The 23,867-nt window shown below is 40.8% G+C and overlaps 2 protein-coding genes across 3 annotated transcripts in view; both read right to left on the bottom strand.

The window, feature by feature from the left end:
• Znf326 (zinc finger protein 326) overlaps positions 1-23,657 on the bottom strand; it is a 58,438-nt gene extending 34,781 nt beyond the window's left edge. Inside the window, exons 1-7 of one of the 2 annotated variants that reach the window (XM_050155756.1) lie at positions 23,507-23,657; positions 21,306-21,350; positions 15,002-15,037; positions 14,793-14,904; positions 12,416-12,821; positions 9,940-10,138; positions 5,165-5,276 (exon numbers count right to left, since the gene is read on the bottom strand). In XM_050155756.1, the coding sequence (XP_050011713.1) occupies positions 5,165-5,276; positions 9,940-10,138; positions 12,416-12,821; positions 14,793-14,904; positions 15,002-15,037; positions 21,306-21,350; positions 23,507-23,522 (926 nt within the window). In that variant the 5' untranslated portion in view covers positions 23,523-23,657. Of the gene's footprint in view, positions 1-5,164; positions 5,277-9,939; positions 10,139-12,415; positions 12,822-14,792; positions 14,905-15,001; positions 15,038-21,305; positions 21,351-23,506 lie in introns of those variants that run through there. The other variant, XM_050155757.1, reaches the window with a different exon arrangement.
• LOC126509688 (far upstream element-binding protein 2-like) lies at positions 21,359-23,492 on the bottom strand. Its single transcript, XM_050155758.1, has 2 exons — positions 22,259-23,492; positions 21,359-22,183 (listed from the first exon to the last, which is right to left on the bottom strand). The coding sequence occupies exon 1, from the start codon at positions 23,391-23,393 to the stop codon at positions 22,965-22,967; it is 429 nt and encodes a 142-aa protein (XP_050011715.1). The 5' UTR covers positions 23,394-23,492; the 3' UTR covers positions 21,359-22,183; positions 22,259-22,964.
• Positions 23,658-23,867: the final 210 nt, after the last annotated feature.

The following is a 23,867-nucleotide window of genomic DNA, read 5'->3' as shown; positions in this document are numbered from 1 at the left end:
ACCTTCCTCAAGATCCAGTAATACCACTTTTGGGTATATACTCAAAGGATGCTCAATAGTACCACAAAGACATGCTATGCTCAACTATGTTCATAGCAGCATTGTCATAGCTAGAACCTAGAAACAACCTAAATGTCCCTCAACTGAAGAATGGATAAAGAAAATGTGGTACATTTATACAATGGAGTACTACATAGCAGAAAAAAAATGACATCTTGAAATTTGCAGGCAAATGGATGGATCTAGAAAATATATTGAGTGAGGTAACCCAGACCCAGAAAGACAAATTAACATATGTACTCACTCATACGTGGTTTTTAAACATAAAGCAAAGAAAACCAGCCTACAAATCATAATCCCAGAGAACCTAGACAACAATGAGGACCCTAAGAGAGACATAAATCTACATGGGAAGTAGAAAAAGACAAGCTCTCCTGAGTAAACTGGGGGCATAAGGATCATGGGGGTGGGTTGAAGGAGAGGGGAAGAGGCAGGAAGGGAAGCAGAGAAAAATGTATAGCTCAATTCTTATCTCAATCAAAATGGTAAATATTAACAAAATAATCAACAACAAAAGTTGGAGGAGATGAAGGGAAAAGGAAACCCTCATCCACTGTTGGTGGGTTTGCAGACTGGTGCAGCCACTATGGAAATCGGTATGGAGAATTCTCAAAAAGCTAAAATTAAATCTAACATATGACTCAACGACACCACTCCTTAGCATAAGCCCAAAGGACTTAACATTCTACTCCCCACGTTTATCGCTGCTCTATTCACAATAGCTAGAAAACACAAACACCTAAATGTTCTTCAACCAATAAATGCAGAATGAAAACAAGGTGCATATACACTATGGAATACTATTCAACTGCAAAGAAAAATAAAATCATGAATTTTGCAGGTAAATGGATGAAAATTTTTAAAAAGATCATATTGACGGAGTTACACCCAGACTCAGATGGACAATCGGTGCATTTCTCGCTAGGTAGCAGTAGCAGCACACATACCTTGGCAATAGCTCTGATTAGACTATGAGTTGATCAACTAGAGAGAAATCATGCCTGATCCTAGAAACCTAGCCAACTCCCTAGATGAAGTTATGCATCTTGAAGAAGAACCTTAACCATAACAACCATTTTTCCAGGCCAGGATAACCCCAAGTACACCCTAAATATTTGTTCTTATATCCACAGGTAAGCATAGTCTTCACCCCTCATCAAGGAAACTTCTTGCAACAGACACAGACCATTACAGAAAACCAATCAAAATGGAGAGTTGTGGAGCCCAGTCCCCAAAACTCCCACACCTAAAACTTGGGGAACATTGTAGAAGAGGGAAAAGACTGTAAGAGCCTCAGGATCAGGGAATTTGTTATCAAACTGTGTTTTCTCGTAATGTCAGAAGCTACATCCACAAAACCTCACCAACCATAACTGCCAAAACATGAGGTGAATAAGGGCACGCCAAAGTGGACGGGCTCAACCCTACACAAAGAACACACACAGCTGAGAGATGCTCAGAGTGGGAGACAGTCTTCCCCAGGGAAGACACACACCAACTGGTTCTTCAGCATCAAACTGTTAGCCCTTTAAAACACACATACAAGACTACACTAACTCTGATGTTTAGGAACACAGATGTAGATACACATACATGCATGCAAAAATTAATGAAAAATTTCAAGAATTTCAAAAAGAGCAAGGAGGGTTTGGAGGGTTTGGAGCAAAGAAAAGGAAGGAGGAAATAATGTAATTAATTATATTATGATCTCAAAAATAAAATTTTATACAAAAACAAACTGTAACTCCTCTTTATGGAGTAATTAATTCATAGTATGTTTATATTGTTTCTTAAAGACTAGTAAATTAGGAGCAATAAAGCAGAAAAAGAACAGCTTAGTAAAACTAGATACAAGATTATAAATGCAAATACCCAAGACCTAAAATCAAAGATAGAACAAATAAAGTATCTACAAATTCAGATAAAACTTAATATTCTTTTCTACCCTTTGTACACATTCACAGCAAGTAACAATCGTTTCCTACTTAATAGGAATGGAAATTCACACTGTAAATAAAGCTTCCCTCAAAAGATTTCAGACACTATGTTAAAGATAGTCTGAGCTACACAGAACATTAATTTAATACACATCATTTCATCCTTTTCCTAATACATATACAACTGAAATTTTAATAAAAACATTAAGTAAGACATTTTCTGTATTTATGCTTTAGAAATGTTATATTCTTTATTATATTATTCTATATTATCTTAATATAAGGAGTCTTTAAAAATTTTCATAGTGGCACACACACCTTTAATCCTAGCACTCGGGAGGTAGAGGAAGGCAGATCCTTGTGAGCTCAAGGCCAACTTGGTCTACACAGCAAGAGTTCCGGACCACCAAGGCTACAAAGAGAAACCCTGTCTGGAAAAGCCACACACACACACACACACACACACACACACACAATTCCTGATAGACAGAGAGGCACATGCCTGAAATCTCAGCAATTGTGAGGCTAAAAAAGGAGGCTCACAAATTCAAGACCAAGATGGGATACACAGGGAGACCCTACTCCTCTGTCTTTTGCCCTATAAATAATTTACATCTTAATTATGTATTTTTCTACTTTTACTCTTTTCTCCAAGTTATTGCAAATCCTATCATTTTAATTTTTAACAATGAGCTCATAAGGTAATGAGCCAAAACGTATCAACTTCATCATTCTCTAGAATTGATATTTAGTTCCCACTAATACTTAAAGTAAATCATGCTATAATGAGAATTTTTGTAGATTAAACTCTTCTGTGTTTCAGATTATTTCCTTGGCAATATCAATGAATACAAAGTTGTTTAACTTTTTCCAATTGCCATCTGAATTCTAATAGTTATAATATTACACAGTTCTGTCAGAGCCCACAAGACTACAATGAATACACAGCTGACCAACCAACAGGCAGATCCACGGAAAGCGTATACATACACGTCAACATGGAATAACCCATTTTGCAGAGCTGAGGGAACACTTGTCTTTTGGAAAAGTCACTGTCATTTCTGTAAAAATCTTGTGAAGTCATGATTCTCCCTTCAAAATGGGATTCATTCCCCAAACACCTCATCAGTGTGACTTCTGCAGGGCAAGGGAGTGACCTTGCTCCATCCCCACACCAAGAGGCCTTGGAGCAAAGGCATTCACTCTTTGTTCTAACAGTCAAATTTACATAGAATCAATCCCATAAAATCATCTGCTAACTGACCCCATAGAAATGTGTAAAGACAGGCACTGAGCAGTAAGGTAGTGCGCCCCACCTTTGCTAACAAACAAATCTGGGCATCCCCAAAGCTCGTTGTCACCAAAGAGATTTGACGAGGAGAATGGGTGAATTCAGGACTCAGGGATGCTTAGTAACTTTATCTAATGGTTTGGGATGTCAGGTACTTACCCTTGGATGCAGGCTCTTTCCTGGGTCGGGTCACCTGTTCACAGCTTTGCCAGGTTCTACCTGCCCTCTCTGTGATTTTGATATGCATATTATCATTGTCTTTGCCTAGGGAATTTTCCAAATTATGTCTGTAAAACTAGAAACCTCGTGGAGATGAGCCCTTATTCTGTTTCTTCTCCTTACTCTTTTTTGTTCTCTCTACTACTACTTCTACTTCTTCCCCTTACTCTCTTTCTTCCGTCTTCTCCCTATTCTTCCCCTTATTCTTTTCTCCGCACCCTTTCATCTCACTTTTCCTCCTCACAAGAAAAATAAAGAACATGCAGAGGTAATGTATTAATTCTTTACCCTCAGATCCTCACCTACTGCAGACATCCAACTGAGCCCTGAGGGGGTAGAGGCTGGTACTCAAGAACCCCCCCCATACAGTTTCCCACTAAATTTTAAGTTAATTTGATTATACCTCAGCTAGTAAGCCAGTCTTTTTCTAATATTTATTTTGTACTTTACTTAAATTACTAAGTCTCAACATTTTCCTTAAAGGTATCAACTAGCTATATTCCTTCACTAAATTACCTATCAGATGTCTTAGTTTTCCTTCTTTAAAAAAATAAGTGGGTAATTTTTAAACAAAGTTAATGTTTAAATTAACTGCCAGTCACTTCTTGCAATTATATTTTCTAAGACAATTTGCTTTCGAGTTTTGAGTCCTCTAGCTGGAGAAAAGGCTCAGGATTAAAAGCATGTGCTGCTCTTGTAAAGGGCCCAGTCAGTTCTCAGCACCCACATGGTGGCTCCAGTTCCAAAGGATCCTATGCCCACTCTGACCCCTGCAAGCATCATTTCTTTTGTACCGAGAGATAACTGATTTTAAGTCTGGGGTAGAGAAGTACCTACCTCACAGAAAAGAAAATTATTTTATTCTTTATTTTCCTTTCATTTTTCATGGCTTTTAAATTCTAATCTATCTAGATGGGATAGGAGGATCTAAACTGACTCTAAAATTTGGTTGTTTAACCAAATCTTTTTATTTAGCATCATCATATGTATTACATTCTTATGTAAATGCAGTCTGTACACAGGTTAATAATTTTGTCATTTGATTATAACCAGATTTTTCAGCCTTGGGTCCTCATGCTTGTGCAATATGCTGCAGTCTTACCCAATGATCCATCTCCCTAGTCCCACACTATGACCTTTTAATGTTACAGTATCTAAAACTGCCAGTACCTCTTCAATTTCTAATCTTTTTCAGAACTGTCTCTAGCATCTCTACTGGAAATAACACACACACTGATAGTACTCAAGCTTTCCCAGCCGAGAACATCACTATGTCTCTGCACAGTCCTGGAGTGCAGGTGTGTCCAGCACACTTGGTCTGTGCAGCGTTGAGTAGTGAACAGCTCCCACAGGCCTGTGCACCACAGGCAAACACGACCATCTGTGGTACTCCCAGCCCCAGTTCTTTGTTCCTTTAGTCAAATCTTTCCCACTGACTACAACTTTTTCATATTCTACTTCATATATTTGCCATTTCTAAGAAACTTTTCTTCTGAAAAGGATTTTAATGTGTAACCTAGTCTGAACTAAACTAACAATCCTCTTACCATGGCCTCATAGGCAGCAATTACAGGATGTGGCACCATGCTTAGGAAAGGCACCCAGCTTACAAGACTGTCTTTTAATAAGCCTCATTTTTGATTTTGTGAACACAAACCTGTATCCATCTCCATATTTCTCACTGTTTTTCTCTCGTCTACGTCTTTGCTTCTCCCGCCGTGCCTCAACTCGCCGCTTTTCTTCTTCTTCATTTTTAGGATCAGTTTTTGCTAAGATAATGGGGGAAAAACTTTATTTTAATACATTGTGATTCTTTATCTGCTTCATTTCTGTGATTACTTGCTACACATTTTTGTTTAAATCTGCTCATATTTTGCTTATCCTTACCAAAATGAATGGTATCTATAGAGCCTAAAACTAATGAATACCTCACATACTTTAAGAAACACTGAAGGAGCCTGACTCAGGTAAACCTCCAACTCCAATAACAGGCCTGGATGGAAGGAAAAAACTCACATTTCTATTGTGAGGGTGGTCCTAAATTTTTTTAAAGTGTGTGTCTATAGAATTCCAAAATAAAATCAACTTTCTCTTTTATTCTAGGACAATAGACAAAACATACAGCTTCCCGCTCAAACTATGCTGACGTGTGAATTCAGAAGTGTGAACAGTGCTGCCATGTTGTGTCAGCACCACCACTGCGGAGCTCCTGAACACGTTCACACTGCAGACAGTGACTGGAGCACTCCCCTCCCACTTCAGTTCAGCTCTAAGACATCAGTTATAGTAGCTACACCACGTGTCAGTACTCCACTGTTGAGTTAAGTACTGAGGTTATTTTAGTGCTTTATAGGAGCTTATCTGGCCAGGCGTGGTGGCGCACGCCTTTAATCCCAGCACTCGGGAAGCAGAGGCAGGCGGATCTCTGTAAATTCGAGGCCAGCCTGGTCTACAAGAGCTAGTTCAAGGACAGGCTCCAAAGTTACAGAGAAAAAAAAAAGTTATCTGTATATCCTTAACTCTTTGAACACCTTCACTCAGATTTTACAATAATCTTATCTATATTTAAAAAAATCTAATTATGTTACTTCAAATAAGAATATCTGGGGGCTGGAGAAATGGCTCAGAGGTTAAGAGCACTGGCTGCTCTTCCAGAGGTCCTGAGTTCAATTCCTAGTAACCACATGGTGGCTCACAGCCATCTGTAATGAGGTCTGGTGCGCTCTTCTGTCCTGCAGGGATACACACAGACACAAGGCAGTGTAGAGAGGGCAGGAAGACACCCAGAGACCCAGCCCAGTGTGCGGCACAGTGTATAAGCATGAGACGGAGAGAAGAGAGAAAGAAGTGCTGTGGAATAACCCTTTTGTACAGTGAAGATTTGTTACTCGGGTTGGTTTAATAAAAAGCTTACTGGCTGGTAGTCAGACTGAAGTATAGGCGGGACAACCAAACTAAAGACACTGGGAAGAAAAAGGGCAGAGTCGAAGGAGTCGAGAGACACAGAAAGAAGCAAGATGAGCGTCCTGTGTTGAAAGAAGGTACTGCCACATGGCAGAGCGTAAGTAAGAATTATGGCTTAATTTTAAATGTAAGAGTTAGCCAGTAACAAGCCAGAGTTATTGACCAAGAATTTACAAGTAATACTAAGTCTCAGTGTCAGTTATTTGGAAACTGACGAGCGGGAAAGAAAGGTTTGTCTAGAGAGAAGCACCAGTTTGAGCACCAGCTATGAAGAGAGGCCATCTGGAGAAGACAGCATAAAGAGAATGGGCACCCCCCACGAAGTCGCCCAAGGGTATGGTAAGTCCCGGTCTAAGCTGATGCTGGGGGCCATGTCTGGGTCCCTGGCCATGTGGCAAGCAGGGGTTTGTGCCCATGACCACAGCCCACATCACCACCCAAAGCCATGTGGATATCCCTGGTCTGGACTGCTACTTGGGACTATGTTGATATTCAAGGGCTGCACAGAGTTGGCCCCACCCCTCAATGTCTGCAGCACTAAGGAGAGTTGTTCCTACTCTGCCAGCTGCAGCTCTCTGGACAGTGGGCCCTGCACTTCGCCCACGCAGCACCACAGAGCTGACTCTGACAGTGTGGATGCAGGGGAGCTGGCAAGCTAACCAACTCAGCCACCACCCAGGTCCAATCCAGAACTATGAGCTAACCCACCCCAGCATCCACCCCATCTATGAACTGCCAGAGCATGAGAAGTGGCTGATCCTGCAGATCCAAAGCTGTAGGAGCTCCATGACACAGGGCAACAGGATGGCCAAGAGGAGTTCTAGTAAAGATCTCGTATTGATAGTGTAGCAAAAGCCAGAGGCCTGGAACCAGATTAATAACCCATTGCAATGAATATTTGCAAATAAAGATACATGGATTAAAGAGTATACTGTGTGACTGACTGTGACACACTACAGTTTCTGTGACAAGATTTTTCTTTTGTGCTTGTCTTCTGAGGGGGTTGCAAGAGCAGATATAAAGGGACGGGAGATGAGTGGCTTGGGGTACATAGTGTGAAATCCACAAAAAAAAATCATAAGAAGTCTTAAAAAAAAAGATAAAGAACAACACAGCAAGAAGCCCACAATTGTCTTCTGCCATCTGCATATGCACACGTAGATATGCATAATACACGTGCATATACATCACACACACAAATAAGGAGGTGGGCTGGGGAGATATAACTCAACGGGGAAAATGTTTGCCAAACAAACATAAAGACCCAAGTTTAGAACCCTAACACCCACTTAAAAAGCTGGGCAGGGTGACAGACACCTGTCATCCAAGCACTGGAGAGGTGGACAGAGTAGGAGCTTGCTGGCCAAACAATCAAACCAAAATTGGTACGTTCCAGGGTCACTACAATAAATAAACACCTGAGGAAGATGCCTAATGCCTTTGGTCTCCGCGTACATGTGGGAGGATTGCTGAGTTGGTGTTTGTGCTGCCAAAGCTTGACCACTGTGGTAGTTTGAATATAACTGGCCCCCATGATCTCATAGGGAGTGGGCACTATTAGAAAGTGTGGCTTTGTTGGAGTGGGTATGGCATTATTGGAGGAACTGTGTCACTGGGTGGGGAGGGGCTTTGAGACTTCCTATGCTCAGGATACTGACAAGTGTTATCAGCCAACTTCTTGTTGCCTGCAAGACCTGTAAGCACTCTCAGAGCCAGCACATCAGGCTGCACACCCAAGTGCTGAGATGACAGGGTACACCAGCACACACAATTTCTTTTCACTGTCTACTAATGGCAGCTTGGAAGCACAAGTTTTAATTTTGATGCAATCTACTTTATTCATTTTTATTTGTTGTTCATCTTTTTGGTGTCCTGTGTAAAAATTCCTTGTTAAATCCAAAATCATGAACGCCTGCCTATGGTTTCTGCTAAGAGACTTCTGAGATTTGTTCTGAGAAGCAGTTCTTGGTGTTAACTGTGTATAAGGCTAGTCAGCTAGTCCAACACTGGTACGAACTGTTCTCTCCCCCTCTACATAGTCCCGGCAGCCTTGTTTGGCTCCTTTCCCATTTCTCAACTCTCCCCCACAGCTCCACAGTCATTGTGTCAGGACCACTCTGTCCCGATTGTCCTTGCTCTGAGCTAAGACTGCAGACTGTGATGTGTGAGTCCCTGGTCAGTCCAAAGCCTGAGAGCTCTGCTACAGTCCAAATTTAGGAGCTAACACCTTCTGGACAAAATGCCTTCCAATCCCACCTAGCTTTCTCTTAATTTAGATTTCCTTTAATTTCCTTCACCACTGTTTGTAGCTCATGAAGTTTTGGATTTTTAAGCTTATTAGTAGTGTGTCACTTCCCTCAGTACTGTCAAAAATTATCTTATTACCATCTTCATACGGGCTGGAACTTTCCAACACTCTGTAATAACAGAAATAATGATTCTAGGAGATCTCATCTCCAGAAGACTAAAAAAGCAAACCATTTTCTAGAGGAAATAGTTTTACCTAGTGCCAAGCACTTGAAAAATTATTTGCCTTTGTCCTGATACAGAAAATTTTATACATTATGACATAAATACTCCTCCAATAATAAACATAACATCCAAGAAAGGGGTCTGAATCAAAATCATCTGCCAAAATGATTTTTTTAAGCCTTTTAAAAATACATTTTGCTGGGTATACTGGCACACATCTTTAATCCCATCACTCAGGAGGCAGACAAGTGGATCTCTGTGAGTTCAAGGCCAATGTGGTCTACATAGCAAGTTCTAGGCTACCCAGACCTTGAAAGGAGGGGGGTAATTAAGGTTCCAACACACAAATTAGAGAAAAATAAACTGACCAGTGATGTGAGAGACTGCACTTTCGTTTTCCAACCAGTGCACATTAATTTTAAAAGTACTTTGGGGGGGGGGGGCTCAGAGGTTAAGAGCACTGACTACTCTTCCAGAGGTCCTGAGTTCAATTCCCAGCAACCACATGGTGGCTCACAGCCATCTACAATGAGATCTGGTACCCTCTTCTGGTGTGCAGGCATACAAGGAAGCAGAATGTTGTATACATAATAAATAAATCTTTTAAATAAATAAATAAAGTACATTTGGGGACTTGGCAAGCAAGATCAGCAAGGAAAGACACCTGCCACAGAGCCTGATGAACCTGAGCCTGAGTTCAATCCTGGGACCTATAAGGTAGAATGACAGCAGTAACTCCCTCAGGTTGCTCTGACCTTCCACAGGCATGCTGTGGCATGCACCTGCCCATATACATACATCATACACATCCATCCATATATGTGTGTGTGTGTGTGTGAGTGTATACATATATATAAATACATTTGAACATAACAACTGACTAATAACTACATAAGGGGATACTATGCACTTTTCTATATGAACACTAGAGCATCTTAAACCATGTGCTCTATAATGTAAAGTGCCCTGAGCCACAGCCAACAGTCTTTTACTTACCAGGTGATTTGCTGAGGTTCATCTTCTCCATAGGTTTTGCTAGCTTAGGTTTCTTGATAAAGGTTCCCCCGGGCTTATTAAATATTTGCATCATTTTTCTTTTTATTCCTCTTGTAGTAGCAATCGGCACACTGGTAGATTTGTTTTGATAGTCAACAATAATTCCAGGTCTATGAATGCTTCCAAAATCACCCATATGCTGTAAATTTGTGAAATCAAGAAACATTAGCATAATATAAAATATGGATTAATATAAATTTTTGTCATCTAGATACTAGTTTTCACCTGAAAATTCTGAGAAACTTAACTGAATTTTACATGTTCTCTCTGAGAAAGCACATATAAAAATGTATAAATTATTACATGAACTCAAATCCAATGCATTAGTATTCCCAGTATTACAGAGGTGGCTAGGTCCTATTTTTTAATTGTTACAATTCAGAATTATGTGAGACCATAAACAACACCATATGCCTGTCAGAGGGTCACCACTTGTACAGCTCTGACAACTCCTCTTCAGAGTTCCTACTTGATGTTTTCCCATCAAAGACCTTAAAAGAAATCTTTCATTCTACTAAAACCTTGCTTAAAACTAAGATACACAAAGATGATCATATCTGTAGTGTAAAGTAAAAAGGATGCAGAAATGATGTGGGTTCTCCCTGCTGGGAATGGGATGAGCAGCGAGATAGAGCACTAGTATGGAGAGGAGAGCACAGCACACCCATGCAGCGCCTTCCAGGACACTTCAGAGGACTGCACCTGCCATTCCCCTCGTATTCGCACCTCAAGAGACAGGTGATACCCACACCCCAGGAGCAAGTTTAGACTCTGCGTCCCTTCCTCTTCTCCTGTCCTTAACAAAGTCCACTACACCAAGAGGTCATGGTCACAGAAATGTACTCTGCTAATCTTTCTTTCAGAAGGTAAAGACTGAGGAATAATCTGAAGAGAAGGACCCAGTGGGAATTGTACAAGGAAGGTTAAAAGAAGAGTCTACTGGTTCGTCTACTTGGCTAACAGAAGGAAAGAAAGAGAACTCCACTTAGAATAGAATGGTAAATAGAAAGTACAGGAATACTCAGTTTTATATCAAGAAAACAAAATTGATACCTGAATCCTCATTAGGAAAAAAATCCTTTGCCCAAACTATTACACAGAATGGAATAGGTTAAATGGGTTTCCAAATTTTCAAACTAGAATGTATTTTCAATTTCAAAACCCAAAGCCTACGACTCCAGCTACTTTTAATTAACCTGCAAGTTAATCATCAAGTATGGTGGACCAACACTGCTGCTTACACATTAATATATGATTACAAATATCTATCTAACCTAGGAGATTTGCATAACTGTCTCCATGTAATTTATATGGACACATCAGAAAAATCTTCATTATGAATATTAAAGGTGCAATGCATTTTAAGTAAGTAAAGAGTGACTACTAAAAATACAAAATTTCTACACAAATAAGACAAACTACACTGATGACCAAAGGCTAATGAACAGTCAAAAACACGTGCCCTACTACAGTTTTTATCAGAATACTTTCTTCTACACGGAGAATAATAAACACAACTGATTTTGAAAAAAACATCTTATATTACAAAAATATAAATATACAGTGGTATTTATATGACCAAACTACATAATCCTGTAATCTATGCACCCTTACTAGGTAAAAATTTATCAAGTTACCCAAGACCACAAGCATAATTGCTACAAAGTATATCCTTGAAATTAAACACCTATGGACCAACATATTTATCCAGTTAGGCAATAACTTGCAATGTATCACTTCCTAGGAAGTAACTGTAAACATATATACAAATAAGAGATTCTTTCTCAATAGAGTTAGGGGAAATGAAACAATCACCAACAGGACATACAATAAGAGAGCAAGTTAGCAAAAAACTACTACTGATCACAAATCACTCTACCGTCTGTTACACATATCAACTTCTTCACCACGCAAACATGGCTAAACTGCCCTGAGCTACCACTGGCTTTTGATCTCTAGTGTGTTTAACAGGAAACATGAACTCTGAGGGGTTCTACTTGCTAGAGTTTACTAACAAAGGGTAAATGTTTTATTATACATTGCACCTTTAACCTACTCAAAACTCAAAAAGGGTTGTTACCTCTTACAATAATCCAATAGCTATCTCACTAGCAAAACTGCTAGTGTTTACAAGAAAAAAACGCAACTCCTTTTAACCCCTTTTAGACCAAACCTAATATCCTCACCTTTTTCATAAAGGGAGATTTGCCATAACTTCATCAATAATCATCTCACACTGCAACTTATTTTCTGAAGTGCTGGAAAACTTTTGCAGCCAACCTAAAACTTTATGACTCAGCCTCCGCTTAAAACACACTGGGACAAACAGTGTTTGTTCTCATTGAAAACCATGGTCTTGAAAGGGTTTAAAAGAGTGACTATTGAAAAGAATCTGAAAAGATTCTGTTGTACTTACTCCTCGGCCTCGGCCTCTGCCTGTTGATGGTCCTCCAAAAGCATCATAGTTTCTGCTTCCAAACGTACTTTCAGGATAAGCAGGCGTTCCTCTCCCCCGAGAGCCTACAGGTGCAGGCTTCATATGGGGTGAAGAAAAACTGCTGTAGGAAGAGTAATTCTCTCTTCCTCTGTCCTCCATAAACCCAGGCCTCAATTTTGAACGGGAGTAAGGTTCTTCCCAGCTAGACCCGCCCTGGTTTCTACCTCCGAAAGAGTCAAGGCTATTCCGGTAGGAGCTCTCAAATCGACCACCATAACTACCTCCGAAGCGGCTTTGTTCGGGTTCATTAAAACCATAGCCAGATCTGTACAGATCTCGCCCACCCAGAGAAGACCTGGAGTCGTAAGACTCATAAGGTCCAAACCTGGAAAAGTTGCACAGTGAGGGAAAAAACAAAAGTAAGCTTACTAATGTTAGACAATTCAAAAGACAAGTTATCAGATGACATTTATCAACTAAAATTCATTTACACCAGAGTGGTTTGCACAACTGCACTTCTGCTCACACTTGATTAGGGCTGGGCAGTCCAACATGAGACCAGACAGAAAGCTATCTGAGTCAGTTCTAAATATAAATTGAGTTCAGTTAACCTTAGCTTTAAACTCTGCTTTTTAGCAGCTCTTCTATTTTATTTTAATTTGTCTGTCTAACAATTAAAGCCCAGCCCTAGTCTTAGAAAAGGTTATTTGCTAAAGTTCACCAACTAATTAAAGTTTTTTTTAATTCTTCCCTAATAATGACAATTATAAAACATTTACAACATTTTGGTTTTTTAGGGACACAAAGACTGCATAGGTGGGAGAGGGGTCTTTGTGATACTGAGTGATCCTTTGCACCTCAATAATCTTTATCACAAAGCTGCCTATAGTAATCAAAGCTGAGGAATTAGGTTATAAAGTTTGGCATTCTGCCAAACTTCACCCAAGGCCAATCCTTAAATAATCTGATAGACTAGTAAATCTAACAAATCTAGAAGAATAAACATGTAAAATAGAACATAAAAGTAAAAGACCACCAACATGTACCCTCTACATATGAATATTCAAAGCAGATGAGAAAGAATTCATTTTATAAGGCCTTCAATTATTTGAAAAAGCATTTCCTATCAAGAAACTATCACTTTAAAACTACTCTAAAAGGTAAGCACACTGTCTCAACAGAAAAAAAAAAAAAACATTTTACTTATCACAAATCCAAAACATGGATTACAGAATTGCTTATTATCTTACAACAGTTTTTAAAAAGCTCACAATTACGCAAGAGATGAATGATAACTACAGAAATAGTTTATGCACAACACACAATGTAAGAGGGCAATAACTGATAAACTAAAACATTTAATGATGTTACATTAGTCGGTGATTTACAGGTCACTCAATAGAAGATACTACTAGCCATATACTATTCCTCCCAACTGCACATTTCAAAGCACTACGTAAGGACAGTAATGAGCTATTCTCGTGACTGTACTCTACTGTAAACCACAGGGACAAAGAAAGCAAGAATCCTCAAGTCCATCATAAGGAACCAGATCCTTCAGTTTATGAAGGACAATGATCTCAAATGTCTAACTAGTTTACTTTGTATTTAAAAGCAAGTTTTATATCTCAAAACACAGACCCCCCCCCTTAAGGTTATTAAACATGACCAGTCCTAAGACCTGTAGCTGTTTAATTAGTGTAAGTCTCAAAGAATATCAACAGTAAACTAGAAATAGTCTAGACTGTAGTTCAAGGTGCCCTAATTTTTAAGCGCGGTGTCTGGATGTAAGCAGCAGCTGCCAGTCAACAACCTGGACACGATTTTAAGAACACTTCTACTACTACATACGTTCTTCAAACTTGCTTTAAAAGTAAACTTAAGTGAAATCTATCTTAAATGTGTCTCAGAAACTGAAGGCTCCTAGCCTGTTCAGTTAAAGTCACTCTGGGCAGACCATTCGGCAGTTACACAGTGCCCACATTAGAAAAAAATTCTCTTCAACAATTAAGAAAAATAATTCACAAATAAATATTTCCAATAACATTTTGAACAGGACATTTTGACTGATAAGAAATTAAAAATAAACTTTTTCTTTTTAAAGTGTCCACTGTTAAAGAATGTCTTATTCTATTACACCAAAATAAGAGATAGATAATGTCCTCCGAAAATAATGTCTACCAATGTGACTAAGAAAATTTTTATGCCCATTAATTAGCATCTTTAAATATTTAAGGTGATCCAATACCAAACAACAAAGTTCAAAAGAGCAAAGTATCATAAAAGCCTAAGGAATACTTAATACATCCAGAATCTTATAGTTCTAATTATTTGGCCAAGTGATGAAGCAATTTACCTGCTACCCCCACCACCACCACTGTGATTGTCCATGCCATAGGACTGGTTTAGGTAGGAATCCATGGATCTTTGACCCCCATAGGATCCATGGCCATAGTCACGATCCAGCCCTATAAGAGTTTAAAAAAAAAAAAAAAATTAAATGATGCTCACCTTTACTGGCACTCAAAAGAAGAATTTTTAGATAAATATCCTGGAATGTCAGACCTCCATAAGATCCAGGGCCATAATCACGATCCATTCCTAAAAGAGTCAATAAGAGATTATGAGTAAAATAAACCATCTTCTTTACAAAATTTTTTATTAAATACAATATATTCATACAAATCATCTAACACAATAATTTGCACTAACATTTAACTCAATATTAAATATAAAAAATAACAAAATGATAATTTATTAAAAACTATTATTTGCTAACAAAGCTTCATATTTCAAAGAAAAATAAACTATCAACTACAAAATTCTACATTAAAAATATTTTCAGTACAAGCATATTTAGTGGACTAGAAGTCTACTACTAAAATGCCTTGTATCTGGAATTTAGCACTACAGCACAAAAAAAGATAATATATAACTTTATGTATAACTACTAGGCTCAAAAAGTCAGCATTTAATAAATATCAAGAGGTATTTTTTGCCCTAAGTATACTATAATGTAAATATACTACACTTGTTTTTTTTACTAGTTGCTCCCAAAATGTCTAAAAACTCAACTATATTTTCAACTAGAAACATTCAGCTGATACAGATACTCTAAGAAGTAACACCACAAACTAAGACCAATCTTTGGTCCTGTACCTGAGAATAATACAGCCCCAACAAACACTTCAATTCTCAAATCTTTTGAATAAAAGAAATGAGTGTGAATTTTCCTAACACAAACACAAAAATTCTAGTGTAGGAGTATACAAACTTATACTAGAAAACTGAAGGTCATAAAATTGGTGAGTATAAAGATGAGTATTTAAATGTTTTCTATAAAATCCCTTAAAATGCCTCATTACCATTCATCCCATATTTTTATTATAAATACAACAGTTGTACTTACAATCATTTAATGTTTCTAGTCTGAACAAAGATGGTGAAACTTTACATAAATACTATTCATAACTTTGCCTTTTAAGTCTGAAAGTGACCTTAGTCAAATTTAATCTTTTCACTTTTTAGATTTGCAAACTCAAGTTCACAAGAGAAAATGGGTTTCCCAGAATCATGTAAGTATTCTCCTAGCTAATCTCCTGTTATTTTTTTCTACATAAAAAGTCATTTTTTTTATTTCAATCCAAGTAACTATTTGGAATCTTTTAATTTTTCACATTTATTTCAATTACTAAACTATGCAAGAAAACTTTCCCTGGTAGTCATTTTTCTTCTATTTACAGAACCTGTGAACTTTATACAGAAGCACAACAGGGCACTGCTGTGGCTTCACCTTCAATGTCTAATTTTAATGCCTCTTAGAGGAGCAGTTATCATACAATGGTTTGCGGACCAGACAGTTCTGAGATCCATGAGACCAAAACTATTTCTATAAATAACAAGGATATTATTTCCGTTTTCTCAGTACACACTAAAAGTATACAAACATTATGGATAACTAGCATTTCAGTACAAATCAAGGAACTATGAAGCACCAGACTAATCTAGCAGTCATTATAGTAATGTCAAACACCCAATGAAAAACAACCAATTTTTAAATCACCTTTGCTTTAGAATGCCCTTGACAGAGTAATTAATAATTTTAAATCCTGGCCTTTGATTCAATTACATTTTTTTGTTACTCAATGTAATGAAACAGAAAATGCACACAAAGCAATTGTGCTACATGACAAAGAATCACAGTTCTCTCCAAGAAAAGTCACTGTACCATGTTTGCTTTATGACTCTAACTACTTTTTATGAAGAGCACTTTTCAGTAGGAAGACTGGAAGACAAAAACTATGGTTTTCATGGTCCTATAAACTTGGTCAAAAGCCCATGTGTGGGGAGGTAACAGGCCTTAGGATCCTATCCCTGCCTGTGGTTTTATTAAAGGGACTTGGTGCATACCCCGTTTAAATATTTATGTTTATAGTCATACAATACTGCTTCTCTTACAGCCTTGGTCAGAGAAGCTTCTTTACAGTGGAGAGATCCGTAACTGGTCAAAGGACTGAGCAAAAACAACTGTTGAGTGTCCAACTCTATACAAGACTTCAGTACGATCCCCTCCACGGCTCAGGGGCCACTGTGGAAGACACTGCGGCAGGAGGAAGAGTGCAGGAAGTGCTGTCTGTCCCTGGACACGACACGGCAGCTGTGCTGACTGCACACAACTGAACATGTCCACAGTCCACCATGCTGGAGATGAGCTCAGGAAGCACCATCAGCAGGCTGAGGAACTACTGGCCATTAATGGCTGCTCACAATGGGTCACAGAAAACAGACATGAAAATAGAAGGGGAGCCGGGCGGCGGTGGCGCATGCCTTTAATCCCAGCACTCGGGAGGCAGAGGCAGGCGGATCTCTGGGAGTTCGAGGACAGCCTGGTCTACAGAGCTAGTTCCAGGACAGGCCTCCAAAGCTACAGAGAAACCCTGTCTTGGGAGAAAAAAAAAAAAAAAGAAAGAAAGAAAAGGAAAAAGAAAACAGAAGGGGAACTTGGGAAGAAGAGGCACACAGAGAACAGAAGAAATAGAAAGGATAATGGAATGACTTTAATAGTAAGACATTTGCATCATGTATGAAATTGTCAAAGAATAAAATACATTTTACAAACCCATGGTTTTCAGAAATGGACACTCAGCAAACATTTTCTCACATATGCATTGAAACTGTTGCTACGAAGAAAAAACCTATTTTGCTGCTAACGACAAAATTCATACTTCAAACTGAAAAATATCAAAACTCTTAAAAACTTTTATCTATCACTGTCAACCTGACAGCTCCCCAACACTTAGAAGGCTTTCTAAGCAGCTGGTGGCATTCGTATGGCTCTTATATTGTACACTAAAACCTGTCACTATTTGGAAAGTCTGTATAATTCATTAATGCAGAGTCAGTCTTCTGCTTGAAATCACAAGGTATTTGCTGCAGCATTTGCCTGTACCTCTCATACAGAGGATGAAAATAACATCAATATTAAATTCCCTGCAAGACCTCACATAAAAAGTAACCTCAGCATTAACTTTAGCCACATACAGAAGCCAAGGTTTAGTTATTTCTGCTAGTCTCTGAGTTAGTGGTGGCTTGTGTCAGCGTCTCTACTGACTCACAAAGACCTGGCCCTGTGCAGAACACCAGCACAGCTTTTCTGTCTCAGCACTTCCCACTTACTGTGCACACACTACAACTGGTCAAAGATGGAGGGTCTACCAACATTATCAGTGTTGGTATCTAGTGCTACCCCACCTAGCACTAGAGACACAGGTGCATGCACACCTGTAAAAAGCTGTGCCTGGCTCTTTACGTGGTGACGGGGATTCTAACCTCTCGTGCCCATGCTTACACAAGTGCCCTTACCCACTGAGCCACCTCCCCAACCCCAACTAGTTCTTGACCAGAAACAACTCTCCCACACCACCTCCCTCCTTCCTACAACCCGCCAATGAACACTGAAATGTCTGTAATAAAAAATTCTAGTTGTTACAACTAGGCAGGAGGTGCTACTGATATCTACCACACAGGGATCAAGGATGCTGCTAACATTCTGCAGTGAACTCACAGAACAGAGAGACATAGACACACACAGGGAAGAACACAGACAGACAGACAGACAGACAGACAGACACACACACACACACACACACATTACCCTACAATAAAAATAATAGCTAATCCAAAGTGTCAATAGTGCCCAAGTAGAGAAAGCATCTACGTTCTGCCCCGTCACCACTGAACCCCGACTACCTTACAACCTCATCTCCCACTCCACTCCCAAGGCTCCCTGCTGTTCCAACAACGGACACCCACGTTTCCACTGCTCCTTTACCAGGAAGGCTTTTCCGCTGTATCTGCAGCGCTCACTAAACACCTCTTCCAGGTCTTCATTTTCGTTGATTCTTATACATAAACAGATGGCCTTTGATTTTTCAATGCCTTCTGGCTATACCTCACCTCTCGAGCCTTATCTTCACACTGCTCAGCAAAAAGAATCTGTTCTGGTCAAACCAGTCTTTGTAAATTCTTTGAAGCTCAGTTTTCTCAGAACTTTTCCATTTGCTCTTTACTTAAGAAGAGAATGAGTAAGAAAAACACTGTAAATAAATAAAAATCCTCCTCAACGCGGTGTGGAGAAAATCTGTATCAGTGCCATTCTTTCAGTAGAAACAGGAAACCCAAGGCTAACAATATATTATGGGCTTCATTTGGAATCCATAAATCTTTTATTAGTATTTACTAAAGTCTGTTACATTGTTGGTCCAGACTGTATCAGAGTTGGCATCTTCACTTCCTTTAATTCTATGCTCAAATGTTCTTTTTTCTGGACCTAGCAACTGTAAAATCACAGTGCAAACAAACAACCTGTCTTCTCCCTGCATTCCTTTTCTTCCCAACAATTTTTATCTTCTAACACAGAGTATGTTATTTTTAAAACTATTTTCTGCATGTTTCATCCCTTTAGACTGGAAATTAGTTCCACAAAGATTCTGTTCACAGATTCTCTGTTCCCAACTCTCAGAACATTACCTGGGTACACAGCAACTAAAAAGTACTGTTAAATGAAGTCAAATGCCCTGAAATTAAGTTCCTCATTTATAAAATGCAAACAACTAGGACCTCAAAGTATTTTCAAGTAGTGGACCTTAGCCAGAGGTAAAAGCCAGTACCTTTTATTCAAAGTACTCTGCCCACAAAGTCAGGGACCCTTTGCCTAAAATTAAGCGCCAGGTGGTCTAGGCTACCACCTATACAATATTCACTTAGAAAATGTTTCTAGGGAATTATGACAATATTTTCTAATGAGAATCACTACTGGAATTATAGTACAAAAACATACAATTGCAGTAGTAGGGATTTTGTAATACATCAATATTGACATAAACTGACTTATACGATTCTGAATTCCAAACAGTATCTTTAGAAATCAAACTCTAGTTCTCCAGGAAAGCCTTCCATCATTCTAAAACCCACTAGTCTTACTTACTCCACTTTAAAATTTTGGATTCATTTTCTACCCATTATTAATAGCTTCCACATTCTGTTAATTTCCTACAAGAAACATATTAACATTTTTAAAATGAGCATTATCATTTCCCTACATTCAAATGTATTCACCAGCCTCCAATCTGGCCTAACGTTGACACAAAATCAAGCCTCCGGTCACTGCTCTCAAAAACTTATCTTCAGCGCTCACTAAAGACATCCTAGTTTCCACACGACAGCAGCCTTTTTCTCAAAGCAGTATCCCAAGTGTCTCTTCGTCTTTAGAGATGATAGATTAACCACATGCATAAAAATGGGTTTGGAGAGAGAGCTCAGCAGCAGAAAGCCAGAGCAGTGCTGCTCATGGGAGGACGCCGGTGTGGTTCCTAGCACACCAAACTGCACTCAACTCCGTGACTCAGCTCCAGGGGATCCAACGCCCTCTTCTCGACTCCAATAGCACTGCGCATACTTGGTACACATATAGAAAAGCAGGCACATACACATAAATAATGCTTTTCATAGCACAGTCTTTGGTGGCACATTTGCTTTGGTTTCCTGACTAAACATTTGGTAAAATAGTTGGATTTTGTATTTCTCTGGTAGTCAGAGAAATTTACCACAACTCCCTCATGCCTCTCATATAATGGCTTTGTTTTGTTTTAACCTCCAAACTGTTCTGTGCTTCTCATCTTGTACAGCAGGACTTTAACTCTAACAGCTATCAAAACAATAGGCATGGTGTCCATACATCTCTTATGATTACAGCTCATCACAAGCCAACACCAGGTTTCTATTAACAGGATTCTCCATGTGTTCCTCTGGACAGTTCTCTATCACTCATTTGGTCACTGAAAACTGGCCTCAGCAGCAAAGCCAGCATGCATTCCAACAAAAGTGGCACAGAATCAAGAAAGGATCTACTTCATCTATCTGTGTAAGTGAACACAGATGTCTGACTCAAAAGTGATTCAGACAGTGTCCTGCCATCAGTCATTCAGAATGTAGTCAAAAACTAAAGAAAAAAATCCTAAATAAAAGAAAACAGATACAAAGTCAAAGTAACCCAACTTCCTCTTCTGATCCTAAGTTCAAAACTATACACAGAATTGAAGATACCACTCAAGCAGAATAGTTGACAGTACTCATGAGAGTTCCAGCAAGTGTGCACGTATATTCACACACACACACCCACACACACCCCCACACACCAGAAAAACAAGCACTATAAACAGTACGACATTAACACTGAGATTTATGAATCAAGAGTCAAACAATATCTGAAGCAAGGTCAGTTTTTTGTACTGACAGTTGTGCTTTCATATATATGGAAATATATCTGTCCCCTCAACACAATTAAAAGGAAATTAAAGAGGATACTCACCATTAAAGCCCTGGTAAGTATTCCTGGAAGCAGAGTGTACGTAATCTACGAAGACATTCAACAGAAAGGAATTAGTGCAATGTTAGCAAAATCCTAAATCATACTCATCTACTCACAATCAATTTTTAAACATCATTAACTCAATTACCAAAAAAAACTGAGGTTAAAAATAATTACAAATACCCATTTGGAAAAACAAATTGGTCCTTCACTGCCTGGTGGCAATGTAAAAACTAATTTACAGTCCACATATGTAACAGCCCAAAGAGTAGACCAGGACTAATCACACAGAGAAGGAAAGCAGGCTATGTATCAACTAATGCAAGAAGGAGGGAGATATGTGTCGGGCGGTGGTGGCACTGGGGAAGCAGAGGCAGGCAGAACTCCGTGAGTTCGAGGCCAGCCTGGGCTACAGAGCAAAGGAGGAGGCACTTTAGAGACCGTTTCAAGGTCAGCGTCTGCTTTACCACTCAGTCTGTTCTCCAAATACTTCAGGAGCCTGTCTGAAAAACACACATGCATTTATGTATGAGTGTGTGGGCTGTATCCATCCAGGCAGAATGTTAAAGCCTTTATTTAACTCTACAAATAAAGCCCGAAGGAGCAGAATTTAATACAGGGCTTCTGGATATAACCAAACCCTGGCACTTAACACAGGATCAGATTCGGACCCATTCGACTGCAGCAGTGGAGGCTGAGGGCGGCAGTTCAGAGGTCAGCACTGACACAGCTTGTTATTTTATTATGATAATGATGGTAAATTCGGTATGTTTGCTTTCATTTTCAACTCTCCACAGAAAATGTATTTCCTTCCTTACCGTTCCCACTGTCCTCCTCCCACGCGGGCACACACACACCACAAGGTTAACTTCTGGTACCTCGTACGCGCGCACACGCGTGCGCACGCGCACACACACACACACACACACACACACAAAGTTAACTTCTGGTACCACGTAAGCTGGCAGTGTCATCAAACTTCGGTATGGTATGAAAACATAATACAGTTTTCTTTTTGCTGTCAGCTCTGGCCACGGCACATAGTTGCAATTTAGAGTCACCTGTATCAGAATGAGTCCCAGCCCAACACTAAAGCACCAACAGGGCAGGACACTGCTCTGAAGAGCTGAACGATTTCAAAGCAACTGGAAAAGTACACCAAAAAGGGGGACTGTGTCTCCTTTCCTAGACTTATTATGTCTGACAGCCTTAACTGCTTGTAGCAAACCAAAAATCAAAAGCTCATTCAATGCAACACAAGCTAAGATCACATCTTATTCATGTTAAAGACTAATTTTTTTGTGGAGGCAGAGGCTTCCGTACAAGAAACAAACCGGTTTTATTTAGAAATCAGTACTTGCTCCAGATTACACTCAGTGTAACCTGTCCCATGTCTCCCTAACACTGTCACTATATACCACTTTATGTTGACACTAATGCCTATAAAACTTGAGCAAGATTTGATGGTGTCAGATTAACTGTACTTCATGGCCCCAGACATAAGGAAGGGACGGAGGGCTGAAAAGCATCCTTACGTTTATTTATTCAGGAAGTCCCACCCGGGCTGCTGTACACCGACCTGAACGTGAAGGGCATCCGGGGCTCGCTGTGTCAGAATCCCAACCCAAGCAGCGTGCATACGCCAGCCCCACCCCCGCCTTAAAAAGTGCACCGGTTCCCGGGACGGTTTCGGGCGAGGCGATTACCACGCAGGTAAAAACGGGGCGAGTTATTAAACAGCCCCGTCGCAGATTCCGTCTCCGGGGGAGATCGGAGCCCACCCCGATGGAACGCTTGACATTCGTCTCCCACCGAGAAGCGTCGCACGAGGCAGCCCGCCCGTGCCGAGGTTCGGCTCCACCCGCCACCCGCTCGCTGCCCCCGCGAGCCCGGGCCGCCCCCTCCGCGCAAGGCCGGGAAGTTGCGGGCGGCCCTGGGCGAGCCCGAGGATGGGGCCCAGAGGCCGCGGAGCTCGCAGCGGGGACGACCCGTGGGCAGCGGGGGGGGGGGGGGACGCCCCCCACGCCAGGCCGGCCGCGGACCCGCGTGCGGCTCCCGGCCGAGAAGCGTCCGGCCCGGGCCCGCCATCGCCGCGCGCGCGGCCCACAGAACAAAGCCACACACACGGCCATCTTGAGGCGGTAAACAGACCCCCGGCGCAGGCCCGCTCGCCCCGCGCGCCCGCCCGTCCGCCCGCTCACCGTCCTCGAAGTCCATGCTGGACGCCGCGGGGCTGGCTGACCGTGTCGGCGCTGAGCTGTGCGGCCCGCGGCGAGCGTCCGCGACCCGACGGGTCCCTCCGAGGCGACCGGCCCCCTCGCGCGCGCGCGACCGACAGCGGCGCTACCGGCCTCCCGGGAAGCCGCGGGCCACAGCGAGGCTGGGGGCGGGGCCGGCGGGTGCTGCCAGTCGCGGCCGCGCGGCCTCCGATTGGCCGGCGCGGGCCGGTGGGCGTGGCTCTCGCGGAGAGGGGCGGGCCCAGCGGGTCCGCTGCCGGGAGTCCCCGGGTCCTGACCCCGGTGGAGCGCGGCGGACGGAAGGTGGGAAGGGACCGCGGCCGAC

Source organism: Alexandromys fortis, unplaced genomic scaffold, assembly GCF_014885135.2.
Source record: "Alexandromys fortis isolate MF-2015 unplaced genomic scaffold, M_Fortis_MF-2015_v1.1 scaffold_87, whole genome shotgun sequence".
Lineage (NCBI taxonomy): Eukaryota > Metazoa > Chordata > Mammalia > Rodentia > Cricetidae > Alexandromys > Alexandromys fortis.
Note: the sequence above shows the minus strand (reverse complement) of the source record. Positions and strands in the feature narration are given on the sequence as shown.

Bases quoted from the DNA above. Each gene is read 5' to 3' on its own strand.
- LOC126509688 (XM_050155758.1), bottom strand. From the start codon at position 23,393: ATGGCGGGCCCGGGCCGGACGCTTCTCGGCCGGGAGCCGCACGCGGGT.